The sequence below is a fragment of the Salmo salar genome, chromosome ssa14 (assembly GCF_905237065.1).
Source record: "Salmo salar chromosome ssa14, Ssal_v3.1, whole genome shotgun sequence".
NCBI lineage: Eukaryota > Metazoa > Chordata > Actinopteri > Salmoniformes > Salmonidae > Salmo > Salmo salar.
In genome coordinates this window covers 15,279,107-15,296,480 of record NC_059455.1, presented here as the reverse complement: position 1 = coordinate 15,296,480, position 17,374 = coordinate 15,279,107, and the positions used below count along the sequence as shown (strand labels likewise).

At 42.8% G+C, this 17,374-nt stretch overlaps 1 protein-coding gene across 1 annotated transcript in view; it reads right to left on the bottom strand.

The window, feature by feature from the left end:
• The window catches only part of dpydb (dihydropyrimidine dehydrogenase b), a 129,835-nt gene that overhangs the window by 40,883 nt on the left and 71,578 nt on the right, over positions 1-17,374 (bottom strand). Inside the window, exons 12-13 of the mRNA XM_014139686.2 lie at positions 15,155-15,339; positions 14,680-14,895 (exon numbers count right to left, since the gene is read on the bottom strand). Of these exons, the coding sequence (XP_013995161.2) occupies positions 14,680-14,895; positions 15,155-15,339 (401 nt within the window). The remainder of the gene's footprint in view (positions 1-14,679; positions 14,896-15,154; positions 15,340-17,374) is intronic.

Genomic DNA, 17,374 nt, shown 5'->3' with positions numbered 1-17,374 from the left:
GACGTGGGAGCCACGTCTTTCGATGAACAAATACAGGATGATGGGTGAAGGGTTCGGCGCGTTTGCACATACGGGATCAATCACATAAAATAGTAAAGTAATCCATAACGCCAAAACACATAGGCTAGGCTACAGTACCACACACACGCACACGCAACCACGCACATACACACACACCGCCACCACGTAATACATGCACCTGTGAAGAAAACATGGCCAGTAATCTCTGTAACAACAGCAAATCAAATTGTATTTGTCACATGAGCCGAACACAACAGGTGTAGACCTTACAGTGAAATGCTTACTTACAAGCCCTTAACCAACAATGCAGTTCAAGAAATAGAGTTAAAAAAATATTTACTAAATCAATTAAGTGAAAAAATATTAAAATCAAAAAGTAACAGAAGAAAATTACATAACAATAACGAGGCTATATACAGGGGGTACCGGTACCGAGTCAATGTGCGCGGGTACAGGTTAGTCTAGGTAATTTGTAAAGTGACTAAACAGCGAGTAGCAGCAGTGTAAAAACAAAGGGGGGGGAGCGTCAATGTAAATAGTCCGGGTGGCCAGACTATTTACGACCAATCCACATGTATTACGGTCCTCAACAAGGATTTAGATACTATAGGTTACTGGGTCCTTTGTGTCTGGTTTTCTGCTAACCATTGGGCTATCACAACAGTCCAGGCCAACTAATCAATCCCCACAACCTAGCAGCTTTATGAAAAGACGTGATAAAGAGTGCTCAGATATCACAGCCACGGCTCTAGCTCCTCCAACACAGAGACAACCAACGATTGGCCGTCGGCCATGAGGAGGCACATTCCAGGTGATTACCGAACAGCGGTTAGTTACACGGTCTCTTCCCTCAAGACACTATTCTTTCTTTCTGCAGGGAGAAGCGAGAGAGAGAGAATGATGGACAGAGATAGAGAAAAAAAATAATATACGTTTTTCAGTTGCACACCGTGCGGCCCTGGCTATTTTTAAAGCTGACACAGAAACCATTCGACCACAATTATCTCTATTACTACATCCATCATTATCACTGGAGGGAGGGATGTACGTGGCCGGGGGTGGTGGTGGATGCTAGTAAGTGAACAATTCTCTCTCTCCCTCTACCTCTCCCTCTCTCTCTCTACCTCCCTCACTCCTTTTTCCCTCACTCCTTTTTCTCTCTCTCTCTCTCTCTCTCTCCTACTCTTCATGGTGAGTTTAAATCCCTCTCTCTCTCTCTCTCTCTCTCCTACTCTTCATGGTGAGTTTAAATCCCTCTCTCTCTCTCTCTCCTACTCTTCATGGTGAGTTTAAATCCCTCTCTCTCTCTCTCTCTCTCCTACTCTTCATGGTGAGTTTAAATCTCTCTCTCTCTCTCTCTCTCTCTCTCTCTCTCTCTCCCTCCCTACCTCTCTCTTTCTCTCTCTCTCTCTCTCTCTCTCTCTCCCTCCCTACCTCTCTATCTCTCTCTTACTCTTCATGGCGAGTTTAAATTCCTCTTTCTTCTCGACCTCTCTTGGCAGTTGTTTTTAGTAGTCCACTTGTTGCCCTGTGCTGGTGGCTGACTTGCCAGCCGGGTCAAGAAGACCAAATGGAACATCACACAGCTCAATCATACCTTCAGCTATAGCTCTGGTGCCACCATGTTTGTTCTATCTATAGGTTAATCACCATGACCCTGGATTGAATGTTAAGCCATTTTATTCTATGTGACATTAGAGGGAGGGCAGCGGGCATATAATATATTGGGAGGTGATTCTATCTACTTTGTTCTGATTTCTTTGGTCCAGACAGGGCAAGTGACCTGCGTGTTAATTTACTTAGAGTTTTTTTTCTTTCTATTTGCCACTTTGATCTATGCATTTTTCATAAACAATCTGAATCTAATCCTCCTCCCATTTGTCATCTTAAGTGGTTTCATGACCCTGTAAGTTCCATTTAGAGGGAGAGGCATGCATACTCACGGTCTGGGCAGAGAACATAGTTCCTAAGGGCTGTGGCAAATTGCTTTCAATATCTCGTTTTTCTCTTTCAATCAGAGCCACTACAGCGCAGCAGCTTTCAGTGCCTGAAAAGGCATGTCTTGGGTATGACCTAAAATTGTCATCTTTTAAAATCAGTCCCTTTATCACTCTGGGAGATGCATTCATGCTCCCTGTGTTTCAAACTTTTTTGGCTCATTTTGGAAATATTCTGAGATATTCATATATTCGGAAACTATAGGCAAAGAAATGCATCTAGGAATGCCATTTCATGGCGAAGTGCTGAAAGTGTACAATTGAGCTTCACATATAATATGAAGCGTTTTCTTGCCAAACACGATGCAAAACTAAAAGGTAGCAACAATAAAAACGAGAGTGTACTTTGAGTGAAAATGTCATTTTGTGACCTACTTCCCTAACGGTGTTATAAACAGAGACACATTATGGGCAATTTAAACAATTAAAAATGCCCTCCAGCGATTGTTTTACTTTTACTGTTGAAAAGTGATATCCCATTGAAGTACTAAGTCATTTGAAAATGACTGCAAGAGAAATATAAGTGCCCTTGCCAAAGGGACTAAGTGGTCATAGTTAACACATTAGACAGAATGAACGCATGCTGACTTCAGTGATTAAAAAAACAGAAACGGTTGTCCAGTGCTTGAGAAGAATAAAGAACATTGCTGAATTCAACCCCTCAGAAGGTAAATCTCAGAACTACACTACAACGAAGTTTGTGTATCACGAGATAGGTAAGTTTGTCCTGAGAATAGTAAACCAAGATTGACATGATTCTTTAAAAAAAATTGATTCATGTGACGCAAATAATGAGCTTCACACAATTACCACAAACAACAAGCAACCAGGCAATAAATTAGCTTCTAGTACAAAGAAGGCTAAACTCATAAAAACAACACCCACTGGTAATATACAAGCATTAAAAAGTTTTTTGTTACTGTAAATCTATAAAGTTTTGACATCTATGAAGTTCTTCCCACACACTGGTAAGTAGGCAGACTTTCACAAACATAGAATGACCAATTACATAAATCTCTCATCTGTAAATTTAGACCTAGTTTTCTTATTATGATTTAAGTTTCACACATAAACTATGAGACAGGGTTCAGCTGCTAGACAGAGTTTTAATTAGCAAACAAAGTGATTTAACTCTTCAGTTTTTAGGGACATGGAAAAAGTGGCCCTTACATAAAGGGCCCTATTTCAACAAGATCCTAATACTCAGTGCTTGTAGTGGAATCTATTGAGATGCCTAATTCTGTGGTGTGTGTGTGTGTACGAACACATTTTCTTCTGTGTATTTAGGTAACGCTATGGAGTTACCCCGGCCTGTACCTGAATACCCGTGCTACACCAGCAGCAGAGGCCTCTGGGAGGAGGAGGAGCCACCCACACTGCGTCCCCTATGAGATCACACATAACAAATTGGCACTAATTTCAAGAAGATGGCCGGCTCGTCTCTGGCCCTGTATCGATTTCCCGCCTCCTTCTGCCTTCTGGACACATGCGGCCATCAGGGACAGAGTGGGAAGATGCTCACTGCTCACGTAAAAGCAGGCAGCAGACGGACAGTACAGATGGGAGAGGCTTGGCTATAAATAGGGATGACATCTAGAAGCCGGATGGTTGACTGGAGAACAACACTGAGATCCCACCACCAGAAACGGAAAACCTTAAGGGGTCAAGATGAATTAAATACGAATAAGGATACGTTATACATTTAAACAACCAGGCGGAGGTTGAATGAAGAGAGGATGAGCTTCGTATCTATCTATCTTATATGCACGGATGGTAATCCTGACATAGCGTAAGGTACGTGTTCATTCTGGAGTATGAGGGAGTTCTTGATGACTATGACTGAGAAGTATATGTTCATTCTAGGGTATGAGGGAGTTCTTGATGACTACGACTGAGAAGTATATGTTCATTCTAGGGTATGAGGGAGTTCTTGATGACTACGACTGAGAAGTATATGTTCATTCTAGGGTATGAGGGAGTTCTTGATGACTACGACTGAGAAGTATATGTTCATTCTAGGGTATGAGGGAGTTCTTGATGACTACGACTGAGAAGTATATGTTCATTCTAGGGTATGAGGGAGTTCTTGATGACTACGACTGAGAAGTATATGTTCATTCTAGGGTATGAGGGAGTTCTTGATGACTACGACTGAGAAGTATATGTTCATTCTAGGGTATGAGGGAGTTCTTGATGACTATGACTGAGAAGTATATGTTCATTCTGGAGTATGAGGGAGTTCTTGATGACTACGACTGAGAAGTATATGTTCATTCTAGGGTATGAGGGAGTTCTTGATGACTACGACTGAGAAGTATATGTTCATTCTAGGGTATGAGGGAGTTCTTGATGACTATGACTGAGAAGTATATGTTCATTCTAGGGTATGAGGGAGTTCTTGATGACTATGACTGAGAAGTATATGTTCATTCTAGGGTATGAGGGAGTTCTTGCTACCTATGACTGAGAAGTATATGTTCATTCTAGGGTATGAGGGAGTTCTTGATGACTACGACTGAGAAGTATATGTTCATCCTAGGGTATGAGGGAGTTCTTGATGACTATGACTGAGAAGTATATGTTCATTCTAGGGTATGAGGGAGTTCTTGATGACTACGACTGAGAAGTATATGTTCATTCTAGGGTATGAGGGAGTTCTTGATGACTACGACTGAGAAGTATATGTTCATTCTAGGGTATGAGGGAGTTCTTGCTACCTATGACTGAGAAGTATATGTTCATTCTAGGGTATGAGGGAGTTCTTGATGACTACGACTGAGAAGTATATGTTCATTCTAGGGTATGAGGGAGTTCTTGATGACTACGACTGAGAAGTATATGTTCATTCTAGGGTATGAGGGAGTTCTTGATGACTATGACTGAGAAGTATATGTTCATTCTAGGGTATGAGGGAGTTCTTGCTACCTACGACTGAGAAGTATATGTTCATTCTAGGGTATGAGGGAGTTCTTGATGACTACGACTGAGAAGTATATGTTCATTCTGGAGTATGAGGGAGTTCTTGATGACTACGACTGAGAAGTATATGTTCATTCTAGGCTATGAGGGAGTTCTTGATGACTATGACTGAGAAGTATATGTTCATTCTAGGGTATGAGGGAGTTCTTGATGACTACGACTGAGAAGTATATGTTCATTCTAGGGTATGAGGGAGTTCTTGATGACTATGACTGAGAAGTATATGTTCATTCTAGGGTATGAGGGAGTTCTTGCTACCTATGACTGAGAAGTATATGTTCATTCTAGGGTATGAGGGAGTTCTTGATGACTATGACTGAGAAGTATATGTTCATTCTAGGGTATGAGGGAGTTCTTGATGACTATGACTGAGAAGTATATGTTCATTCTAGGGTATGAGGGAGTTCTTGATGACTATGAGTGCAGAGCTAATTCCACATTATTGTTACCTTCTGAGGGCGGCCTGTGTGACACTCTTGTTGTTTGCAATAGCTAATTTGAGATACACATACAGTATTTCATATTATTGGTTAGAGCAAACAATATCTATTATTGTTTCTCAGCCCTGCCATCCTCTGCCTCTCCATATCTCTGCAGTGCATCTCACACTTACCCCTGTTTCTTCTGCCTATCAATGACAGTTTCCTATCTTTACCACCTAGCTAACACCCAAAGAGACACAACAACGGGAATGAATCCATTCACCAACCACTGCCTGCTATTCTAGGCGTACCCCTAATTAAGCATCTAGCTTAATTAGACAATTTACTGGGTAATTAGTAGGCAATTAGCTGACATCTCTCTGATCTTTGCAGTACTGACTGCTTTGACAGCTCGGGCTCTGTGATATACGCTCTGGGTCCTCGCCAGCCTATGGCCATTTTCACTTATACTGCAGCTCAGTGGGGCGGAAATGGCACCTTGGTGCTTTGCCTGATTAAATATAATGTAACTGCAGGGGATATACATCTGTTTCATGGCCTGGAACATCCTTCCAATCCCATTTCACTGGCTCCACCGGGAACAGTTTTGACCACTGTTGACAGTCTGACAACGCCATCAAGAAATGCCAATGATCATCCAGCATAATTGTGCTGTAATGACAGGGGAGATGGGTAGACGAGGAAATGTAGAACGAAGCACTAGGACTTCCAAAATGGCCTTTTAGGTACGTTAATGTTTGGAGGAAACGTCTTAATCCTTACTCGTGTGATCATGTAGGCTAATTCTTTGACCTGTCTATGCTGTGTGTGAGTTTGCATTATTCAGTTGCATGTGTGTGAGAGACTATACTATACTGAACAAAAATATGAATGCAACATGCAACAATTTTACTGAGTTACAGTTCAAACAGTTCAAGTCGGACGTTTAAATGTATTTGGCTAAGGTGTATGACATCTAAATTTTTCACAATTCCTGACATTTAATCCTTGTAAAAATTCCCTGTCTTAGGTCATTTAGGATCACCACTTTATTTTAAGAATGTAAAAGGTCTGAATAATAGTAAAGATAATTATTTATTTCAGCTTTTATTTCTTTCATCACATTCCCAGTGGGTCAGAAGTTTACATACACTCAATTAGTATTTGGTAGCATTGCCTTTAAATTGTTTAACTTGAGTGAAACGTTTTGGGTAGCCATCCACAAGCTTCCCACAAAAACTTGGGCGAATTATGGCCCATTCCTCCTGACAGAGCTGGTGTAATTTTTGTTGGGCACTCCAATACCTTGACTTTGTTGTCCTTAAGCCATTTTGCCACAACTTTGGAAGTATGCTTGGGGTCATTGTCCATTTGGAAGACCCACTTGCGACCAAGCTTTAACTTCCTGACTGATGTCTTGAGATGTTGCTTCAATATATCCGCATAATTTTTCTCCCTCATGATGCCATCTATTTTGTGAAGTGCACCAGTCCCTCCTGCAGCAAAGCACCCCCACAACATGATGCTGCCACCCCAATGATTCACGGTTGGGATGGTGTTCTTTGGCTTGCAAGCCTCACCCTTTTTCCTCCAAACATAACGATGGTCATTATGGCCAAACAGTTCTATTATTGTTTCATCAGACCAGAGGACATTTCTCCAAAAAGTACGATCTTTGTCCCCATCTGCAGTTGCAAACCGTAATCTGGCTTTTTTATGGCAGTTTTGGAGCAGTGGCTTTTTCCTTGCTGAGCGACCTTTCAAGTAATGTTGATATAGGACTTGTTTTACTGTGGATATAGATACTTTTGTACCTGTTTCCTCCAGCATCTTCACAAGGGCCTTTGCTGTTGTTCTGGGATTGATTTTCACTTTTCGCACCAAAGTACGTTCATCTCTAGGAGACAGAACACATCTCCTTCCTGAGCAGTATGACAGCTGTGTGGTCCCATGGTGTTTATATTTGTGTACTATTGTTTGTACAGATGAACTTGTTACCTTCAGGCGTTTGGAAATTGCTCCCAAGGATGAACCAGACCTGTGGAGGTCTACACATTTTTTTCTGAGGTCTTTGCTGATTTCTTTTCATTTTCCAAATGAGTCAATGAGGTTGAAGGTAGGCCTTAAAATACATCCACAGGTACACCTCCAATTGACTCAAATGATGTCAATTAGCCTATCAGAAGCTTCTAAAGCCATGCCATCATTTTCTGAAAAATAAAAACGAGTTTTAATAACGCCAACCTAAGTGTATGTAAACTCCCGACTTTAACTGTATAGGTAAATCAGTCATTTGAAATAAATAAATTAGGCCCTAAGCTATGGATTTCACATGGCTGGGCACGGGCACAGCCATGGGTGGGCCTGGGAGGGCATAGGCCCACCCGCTTGGAGCTGTGCCCAGCCAATCAGAATTCGTTTTTCCCCACAAAAGGGCTTTATTAAAGACATAAATACTCCTCAGTTTCATCAGCTGTCCCAGTGGCTGGTCTCAGATGATCCCGCAGGTGTAGAAGCTGGATGTGGAGGTCCTGGGCTGGAATGGTTACATGTGGTCTGCAGTTGTGAGGCCGGTTGGACGTACTGCCAAATTCTCTAAAATGACGTTGGAGGCGGCTTTTGGTAGAAAAATGAACATTCAATTCTCTGGCAACAGCTCCGGTGGACGTTCCTGCAGTCAGCATGCCAATTGCACGCTCCCTCAAAACTTGAATCATCTGTGTCATTTTGTTGTGTGATAAAACTTCACATTTTAGAGTTACCTTTTATTGTCCCCAGCTAAGGTGCACCTTTATAATGATCATGCTGTTTAATCTGTTTTTTGATATGCCACACCTATCAGGTGGATAGATTATCTTGGCAAAGGAGAAATGCTCATTAACAGGGATGTAAACAAATTTGTGCAGAAATTTTAGAGAAATAAGCTTTTTGTGCGCATGGAACATTTCTGGGATCTTTTATTTCAGCACATGAAACATGGGACCAACACTTGTTGTATTTATATTTTTGTTCAGTATATATGTTCATGTGTGCAGTCTGTGGTAAATCCATGTTCTAAAGAAACATATCCGCCTTTACTATTGCAATCATTCAGTTCGATTTGATCAATCGCAAGGGGAGAGAAAACTTGGATATGTTTGTGTGTGTGTGGTGAGAGTGGTGTTGCATGAACTCCAGTCAATGACCCGCACATGAAACAAAAGCAAACTTAATTCATTATCTCTCTTTTTGAAACCTGTTGATGAAAGCCGCTCATGCCTCCAGTTCAGTTTGATTAGTGAGACCTCCTGGACGGGAGCCAAGGCAGCCCTTAATTCTGTATTATTTTTATTTAACCTTTAACTAGGCAAGTCAGTTAAGAACAAATTCTTATTCATAATGACGGCCTACCAAAAGGCAAAAGGCCTCCTGCGGGGACGGGGGCTGGGATTAAAAATATAATAAAAATATAGGACAAAACACACATCACGACAAGAGAGACTCCACAACGCCACATAAAGAGAGACTAACAACAACATAGCATGGCAGCAACACATGACAACAACATGGTAGCAGCACAAAACATGTTACAAACATTATTGGGCACAGACAACAGCACAAAGGGCAAGAAGATAGAGACAACAATACATCACGTGAAGCAGCCACAACTGTTAGTAAGAGTTTCCATGATTGAGCCCTTGAATGAAGAGATGGAGATAAAACTGTTAATTTTGACTGTTTTTTTGCAGCTCATTCCAGTCGGTAGCTGCAGCAAACTGAAAATAGGAGTGACCCAGGGATGTGTGTGCTTTGGGGACCTTTAACAGAATGTGACTGGCAGAATGGGTGTTGTATGTGGAGGAGGAGGGCTGCAGTAGGTATCTTAGATAGGGGGGAGTGAGGCCTAAGAGGGTTTTATAAATAACAATCAACCAGTGGGTCTTGCGACGGGTACACAGAGATGACCAGTTTACAGAGGAGTATAGAGTGCAGTGATGTGTCCTATATGGAGCATTGGTGGCAAATCTGATGGCCGAATAGTAAAGAACATCTAGCCGCTCGAGAGCACCCTTACCTGACGATCTATAAATTATGTCTCTGAAATCTAGCATGGGTAGGATGGTAATCTGAATCAGAGTTAGTTTGGCAGCATGGGTGAAAGAGGAGCAATTACGATAGAGGAAACCAAGTCTAGATTTAACCTTAGCCTGCAGGTTTGATATGTGCTGAGAGAAGGACAGTGTATCGTCTAGCCATACTCCCAAGTACTTGTATGAGGTGACTACCTCAAGCTCTAAACCCTCAGAGGTAGTAATCACACCGGTGTGAAGAGGGGCATTCTTCTTACCAAACCACATGACCTTTGTTTTGAAGGTGTTCAGAACAAGGTTAAGGGCAGAGAAAGCTTTGTTATAGAACATTTAACACAAAATCCTGGGAGGGGCCAGCTGAGTTTAAGACTGTATCATCTGCATTTGGATGAGAGAGCTTCCTACTGCCTGAGCTATGTTGTTGATGTAAATTAAGAAGAGCGTGGGGCCTAGGATCAAGCCTTGGGGTACTCCCTTGGTGACAGGCAGTGGCTGAAACAGCAGATGTTCCGACTTTATACACTGCACTCTTTGAGAGAGGTAGTTAGCAAACCAGGCCAAAGACCCCTCAGAGACACCAATACTCATTAGCCGGGCCCACAAGAATGGAATGGTCTACTGTATCAAAAGCTTTGGCCAAGTCAAAAAAATAGCAGCACAACATTGCTTAGAATCAAGGGCAATGGTGACATAATTTAGGACCTTTAAGGTTGCAGTGACACATCCATAACCTGGGAAACCAGATTGCATACCAGAGAGAATACTATAGACATCAAGAAAGCCAGTCAGTTGATTATTGACAACTTTTTCCAACACTTTTGATACACAGGGCAAAATAGAAATTGGCCTATAACAGTTAGGATCAGCTTGATCTCCTCTTTTAAATAAAGGACGCACCGTGGCTGCCTTCCAAGCAATGGGAAACTCCCCAGACAAGAGAGACAGATTAATAAGGTCAGATATAGGCGATGATAGGGGCAGCAACCTTAAAGAAGAAAAGGTCTAAACCATCTGACCCAGATGTTTAAGGAGCTCCTTTAGCACCTTGGACTCAGTGACCGCCTGCAGGGAGAAACTTTGTAGTGGGGCGGGGGAAAAATAGGGAGGACCATTGGGGATAGTCGCATTAGAAGGGGTGGAAGATGAGGAAATGTTGGACAGGCAAGGTGGCATGGCTGAGTCAAATAGGAATCCTGACTTAAGGAAGTGGTGATTAAAGAGCTCAGCCATGTGCTCCTTGTCAGTAACAACCACATCATCAACATTAAGGGGCATGGGCAGCTGTGAGGAGGATTTATTCTCCAGGTTTTTAACCGTTTTCCAGATCTTCTTGGGGTTAGACCCACAGAGAGAGAACTGCTCCTTAAAGTAACTAACTTTGGCCTTCCGGATAGCCTGAGTGCACTTATTTCTCATTTGCTTGAATGAGAGCCAGTCAGCCTGAGTATGCGTGTGCTAAGCCTTTTGCCAAATTTAGGTCTTGGTCAGGTGGTTTAAGCATGTCCCAATTTAGGTCACCTAGTAGAACAAATTCAGACTTCGTGTAAGGGGCCAAGAGAGAGTTTAGGGAAGGTAGGGTGCAGGCCGGTGTTGATGGTGGACGATAACACCCAGCAACAGTCAACAAAGAGCTATCTGAAAGTTTAATGCTTAAAACCAGCAAATCAAACTGTTTGGGGACAGACTTGGTGGAGACAACCGAGCACTGAAGCTGTTGCTTGGTAAAGATTGCTACTCCACCACCTTTGGAAGATCTGTCTTGCCGAAAAAGGTTATAACCAGAAAGGTTAACATCCGTGTTCAAAACACTCGTTCTTAACCACGTCTCAGTAATGACCAACACGTCTGGATTGGAGCTTTGAACCCACATTTTCAATTGATACATGTTAGGTAATAAGCTACTAGTGTTAACATGCAGAAAACCCAGGCTTGTAAAAGAGCAGAAATCAGTGAAGAAGATATCAGAGCACAAGTCAGAATTGGTGCTAGCAACAGTAGATGGGCCAAGCTGTACATGCCCATTTCCAGATATCATAAGCAGTAATACAATCAGCGCACGGCAGTGTTGATTTATGACATTTGAATGGCAACAATATCATATTGTACAGCAATTTCATCAGGTAACATGAATACAAAGCTGGCGGTAGGTGGTTAGAATAGGATGGGAGGCCAAGAGTCCATGTAAGCAATAGAGAGTCAGAGTCCCGAGTGTGGGAACAAACAAACATAGTCTGTCCCACGGTTGGGTAAACAAGCAAGTTTACCCAACTCTCCCTCCCTGGGAGATGTGAAGGTCCTGTAAGCAGTAAGTCTCTTTCTCTCACACACACACACACACACACACACACACACACACACACACACACACACACACACACACACACACACACCAGTTAGAGAGGCTAATTGAGCCGTAAGGGTTCAAACCTCTTCAGATCCATGTGCTCCAGCTTCACAAGACCCAGTGAATCTACCTGGGATCGTCTCATCACATCAATTGAGGATAGAACTGGTCAGTGTTCAGGACCGCGACCGCGACCCCTTCAACAGCAGCCCAAGCTGCTTGACTGTCATGTCACTCAGTGAGGAGATGTGGTTGAGACAGGGTTTACCACCAGGTTTACGAGGACTCTGGTCTGATCCCTATGTCCTTGATTTACATCCCACGGTAGAAGCAATCCTCGCCAGAAGGGAAAAAAACATTTACATATGCAATGTAGTTCATTAATTATAATGAATGGAAGTGCCGCCTGCAAGTTTAAGCGAGTGGGCTTCCGCTGTATCGCGCCATACGGCAATTAGCTATTCCGCACACGCACACCGTGTTAGGATATTTCCATATCCACTGTGACAATCAGGCCATGCGCCCTGAATGCTATCGACGCGGAGCGGCTGGGGTGTTGCGATCGGGGGGGCTTGGCGGGTGGGGGGAGAACAGGATATTAAAAAGAAGTCCCTCATGTTTAGGGTATAATGATGGAACAGAGGAGCACTGTTGACACAGTACTTTCTTTATCCTTCTCAGGGAGAGAGACAGGAGAGGCTCAGTGCAATAGTTTGACACACAAAGCACACAATAGAGTGCAATATGATTTCTGTTTACAGAGATATGAGCTGGGGGCGAGCTGCTGTGCTGCTGGTAAGCAGGAGCTATTGGGGAATAGTAAGCTTAGCACATGGCACTGACACTGACCAGTATGAAGAGCAAAAGAGCGCTAGCGAGTGAAAAATCTAACACAACGCCACTGTACACATTCCAAGTCAAATGCACTTATTTTTTTTTCGAGAGCACATTTCTTACAGGGGATGTATTTCAAAGTGCTTGACAAATAAAATGAGTCACTGAGAGGGAGGAAGTGAGGTTAAAAATATGGAGTCCAAGGTGTTTAAATGTATTTGTCCAGAAAATACATCCACAGGTTCCATGTGAGTACGGTGTTTTTCAATGCTCAGGGAAATGTACAGGTTAGTTAGGTAGTAAAGCCTACACAGCAGGATCTGTACAGCACATGCCTTGGAATGTGGACTCAACTTTAGAACACTTTCAAGGTGAAGGAAAATGCCTGAAAAACATTGATACTCGTTGAACTATCCCTCTAAGTAGTGTTTAAAGGGATAAACAGACATGATGTTTAGAGGCAGGCTAGTTGCAACTGTAATAACCACTTTGGATAAAAAAAAAAAAAAAGTAAAACACTAATAACTCTAATGTCTAATGAATTACTCTTAGTGGTTGGACCATCATCCTGCAGTGTGCTTCTTGAAAAACTGTCACTCTTAGCACTATAGATTCAAGTCCTTATTTATTATTTTTCAGGCAGAAACCAATTTCTTAATTTAATTTGAAAGCTTGGCGAGACTTCTACCAATTAGTCATAATAGATTTTTTTTCAACCGTTCGGAAAAAGCATGGCACCTTTTGGCCTAACCAAATACTCTAACAAATTCTCAACCGTCTGGTAACAGATTTCCACTCAATTTTATACGAGATAATAATTTCTTCACCACAGTCGGAGACAAAAAAACCTTAATGTGAGGTTGCACCTGATGCACTACCCTAATTGTTGCCATAGCGATGCCTTACACAACTCCGAACAAGCACTCCTTGTTTGGTCTCTCTTTTTTCAGCAAATTTCCATTTCTAACTACACTAATATAGAGCTGCCAGCGAGAACAGAGCAAACAGATGTTACTGATTAATTTCCCCATCACTAGAATTAGAAAGTAAATTAAAACAAAAGATTTTCTGCTGGAGCTCAATAAACAACTAATGGCTTTCTATCTCTCTCTCTCTCTCTCTCTCTCCCTCTCTTCTTTCTCTTTTTTTTCACTCTCCTGTCAAGAGCAAATGTTACATTGCTAACAAGGCAGATGCATCTTGTTCTAATGGGAGCGTGTTGGTTTAGCTGGAGTGTCTGCCACCTGACGGGAGCTCATTACCGGGGAGCGTGTTTGCGTGTGAGGAGCGCTTTATTGCATTCCTTTATGAGTTATTAGGGCTTTATTAATGCACGCGTCTGCGGATGGAGGCTGCTTTTATGTGCTACCGTTATGACTTATCGGAGCCTTGGCCAAGGTTAGAGAGGCTCAAAGACAAGACACAGAGACACGCAGCGGTCTGTTCATACTGCTTACATACTCAACACTTTGAAACATTTGCGTGCACGCATATGTCAAAAACATCAGTGTTGCTCCTGGATCATCTTTGATTTGATTTGTCGCTAGAAGCCGCTAGATGACGTTTTGCCGTTGCTGCGATGACGTCACGGCACCAATTTGCCTTGTTGTGGCACAACTGCGGTCCCCCGATGTAGTGTTTTCGCTGCACCCCACCTCTCCTTGTGCTTCTATGCCTGCATACACGCCATTGCTGCAACTTCTGTTGCACAGACAGCTTCTCCCACTCTTGTTTGCTGCAGAATTGAGTGGGAAAAGTTGCTAAATGCTATCAAAACCATAGAAGTCATCTGTTTCAAAACTCCCCAAAGGCAACCTGAAAAAAGTAGCTGGATTTGTCGCTAGTCTCTTTTAGCAGTAAGAGTCGCTGGAGGTGTCTGAAAACTTGGCAAATATAGCGACAATGTCGCTAAATTGGCAACACTGCACACACATACACACACAACTATTAACAGCATACTTCTAATGTGCATGTGTGCATCTCTCTCTCTCTCTGTCTCTGTCTGTCTGTACCTTGTCCAGTCCGAAAGTCTTGGTGAGAGCAAAGCCCCAACCCTGTTGGAAAGCCCTGCGGATCATGGCTGTGCTGGTGGTGGGGGGAGCACTGGCCAGGCCAAAGGGGTTCGGGAAGGTGATGCCACACATCTCCACACTGATGTCCACCGTGTCGATGGCACAGTTGAACAGAGGCAGCGCGGGGGTGCTGTCCACTGTCTGGCCGTGGAGGGACTGTAGGGAACAGAAGCAGAATTGCAACACATTTTATGAAGGCATTATCATAATTGTTGTAGTCGTCATCATTATTGGCTCTGCGGTATTCATTAGGCACCAAATAGGGTAAAAACAGACAAACAGGGAGGGACTAGCTGGACATGTCCAACAAGACATGTTTCCATTCTAAAACGTTTTGCTACGGTGTGCAGTAATGAATACGACCCATGTGTAATAGCCCATTCTCTCTGCAGCAGGTCATAGTTGTCCCACCCACCTGGAGGTACTTGTGGATGTGCCAGGAAGCCTGCTTTCCGTCATTGACAGACTCCACTGTGGTGTTGGCCAGGCCTGCGATGTCTCCGCCAGCGAACACCCAGGGCTCACTGCTCTGCATGCTCTCAGGGTCTAGGTCTGGAGTGCCCCAGCGGTTCAGCTTGATGGGAGCCATGGCATCCTGGACTGTTTAGAATGAGACATAACAGACATGGTTAATATGACATTATTACAATAGACAGAAGTCCCCAAAGTTCAGGAGTCACTACATAGCAGCGGGAAGATGTTTGGGGGTTGGGGTGCTGCGACGATGGTGGGAGGGGGGTATTTCTCGCTGTGCTGCAGATGGCCGTATCGGTCTGCTGATACAGGAGTAGTAAAGGCCCAGTGCACTATTATTATTTTCTTTTCAGGGGGTGCTGCAGCACCTTGAGCACCCCTACTTCCTGGGTCAGCAGGTCGTGTTATATTCGTATAGGAGCAGAATAATGAATGTGTGTACTGTATAAGACATCACAGGGGGGATATTTGATATACTGTAACTTATTCTTTATTGATACTGTCCCCTTGTTGCCCCTCCTGGTACTGCATTTGGACTGACAGTCCAATGATCATTGTAAGTGGAGGGTCCATCACACATGCACACACCCCCCTTACTGTAGGAAGGCTGTGGAGTGTGACATGTCAGAGACTCCTGAGATCTTCTCCTTAAATAACCACTTCTTCCACAGACCTCCACTCTATCTCTCTGGAGAAAACTCCACTGACAGATGCTGATTGCTGAGCTCCATTAGTGAGAAGAATCCATGCTGTCATATGGGCCTCTGCCAGGCAAGACTACACACACACACACACACACACACACACACACACACACACACACACACACACACACACACACAGAGAGACAGACAGACAGACAGACAGACAGACAGACAGACAGACAGACAGACACCTTTAGATATTTGTCATGTTCTTGACACACCGCATCCCCTGCAGATTGCAGGGCCTATTTTCTGCCGATCTCAGCCTTTTTGTTCTCCCTGACCACTGTCATTGACTGCCTCTGTGAGCTGGTGATTCATACTGTACATTTACAAGCTAGGTAAGAATATGGTGGTATTTATCAATTAGTCCACTATCTGCCAATATCTAATCTGCTATCAGCATTTATTAGTCCTCTACTTTACTGTACAATGACTTTGAGTTGAAACTCACTGTAGCAGAGATTTTTGATAACAGATAGTGATACCGAGTCACTGGTCAAGGCACCTTTCAGTAGGCTATGTAGCCAACTATACAGTATATGACATACAGTGAGTTCCAAAAGTGTTGGGACAGTGACAATTTTTGTTGTTGTTTTGGCTCTGTACTCCAGGACTTTTCAATCAATATGAGGTTAAAGTGCAGACTGTCAGCTTTAATGTGAGGGTATTTTCATCCATATCAGGTAAACCGTTTAGAAATTACAGCAGTTTTTGTACATAGTCCCCCCATTTTAGGAGACCAAAAGTATTGGGACAAATTCACTTAGGTGTGTATTAAAGTAGTCAAAAGTTTAGTATTTGGTCCCATATTCATAGCACCCAATGACTACATCAAGCTTGTGACTATACACCAATGCACAAATATCATACCTCCCCCAACATTGCTAACCTCTCCTGTTATTGTAATGGTGAGAGGTTAGCATGTCTTGGGGGTATGATATTTGTGTGTCTGTAACTTTCTCACTCATCATTATTCACGATTCATTCAGGAATATCCATAATCCTGGTAGCATGCATCCACATTAATGTAGAAGTGTTTACAATAAAAGTGACCCCAAAATGACACTACATGATTTACCATAAATTTGTATTGTGCACAAAATTATCTGAAACACGACCAAAACAAACAGCAAATGCATCCAACAAGTTTGTAGGAAAATGGGAACAAATACAAAACTTTTGACTACTTTAATATACATAAGTGAATTTGTCCCAATTCTTTTGGTCCCCTAAAATGGGGGGACTATGTACAAAAACTGCTGGAATTTCTAAACGGTTCACCAGATGTGGATGAAAATACCCTCAAATAATGTTGACAGTCTGCACTTTAACCTCATAGTCATTGTATCATTTCAAATCCAAAGTGCTGGAGTACAGAGCCAAAACAACAACAACATTTGTCACTGTCCCAATACTTTTGGAGCTCACTGTGTACATTATGCAAAATACATGAC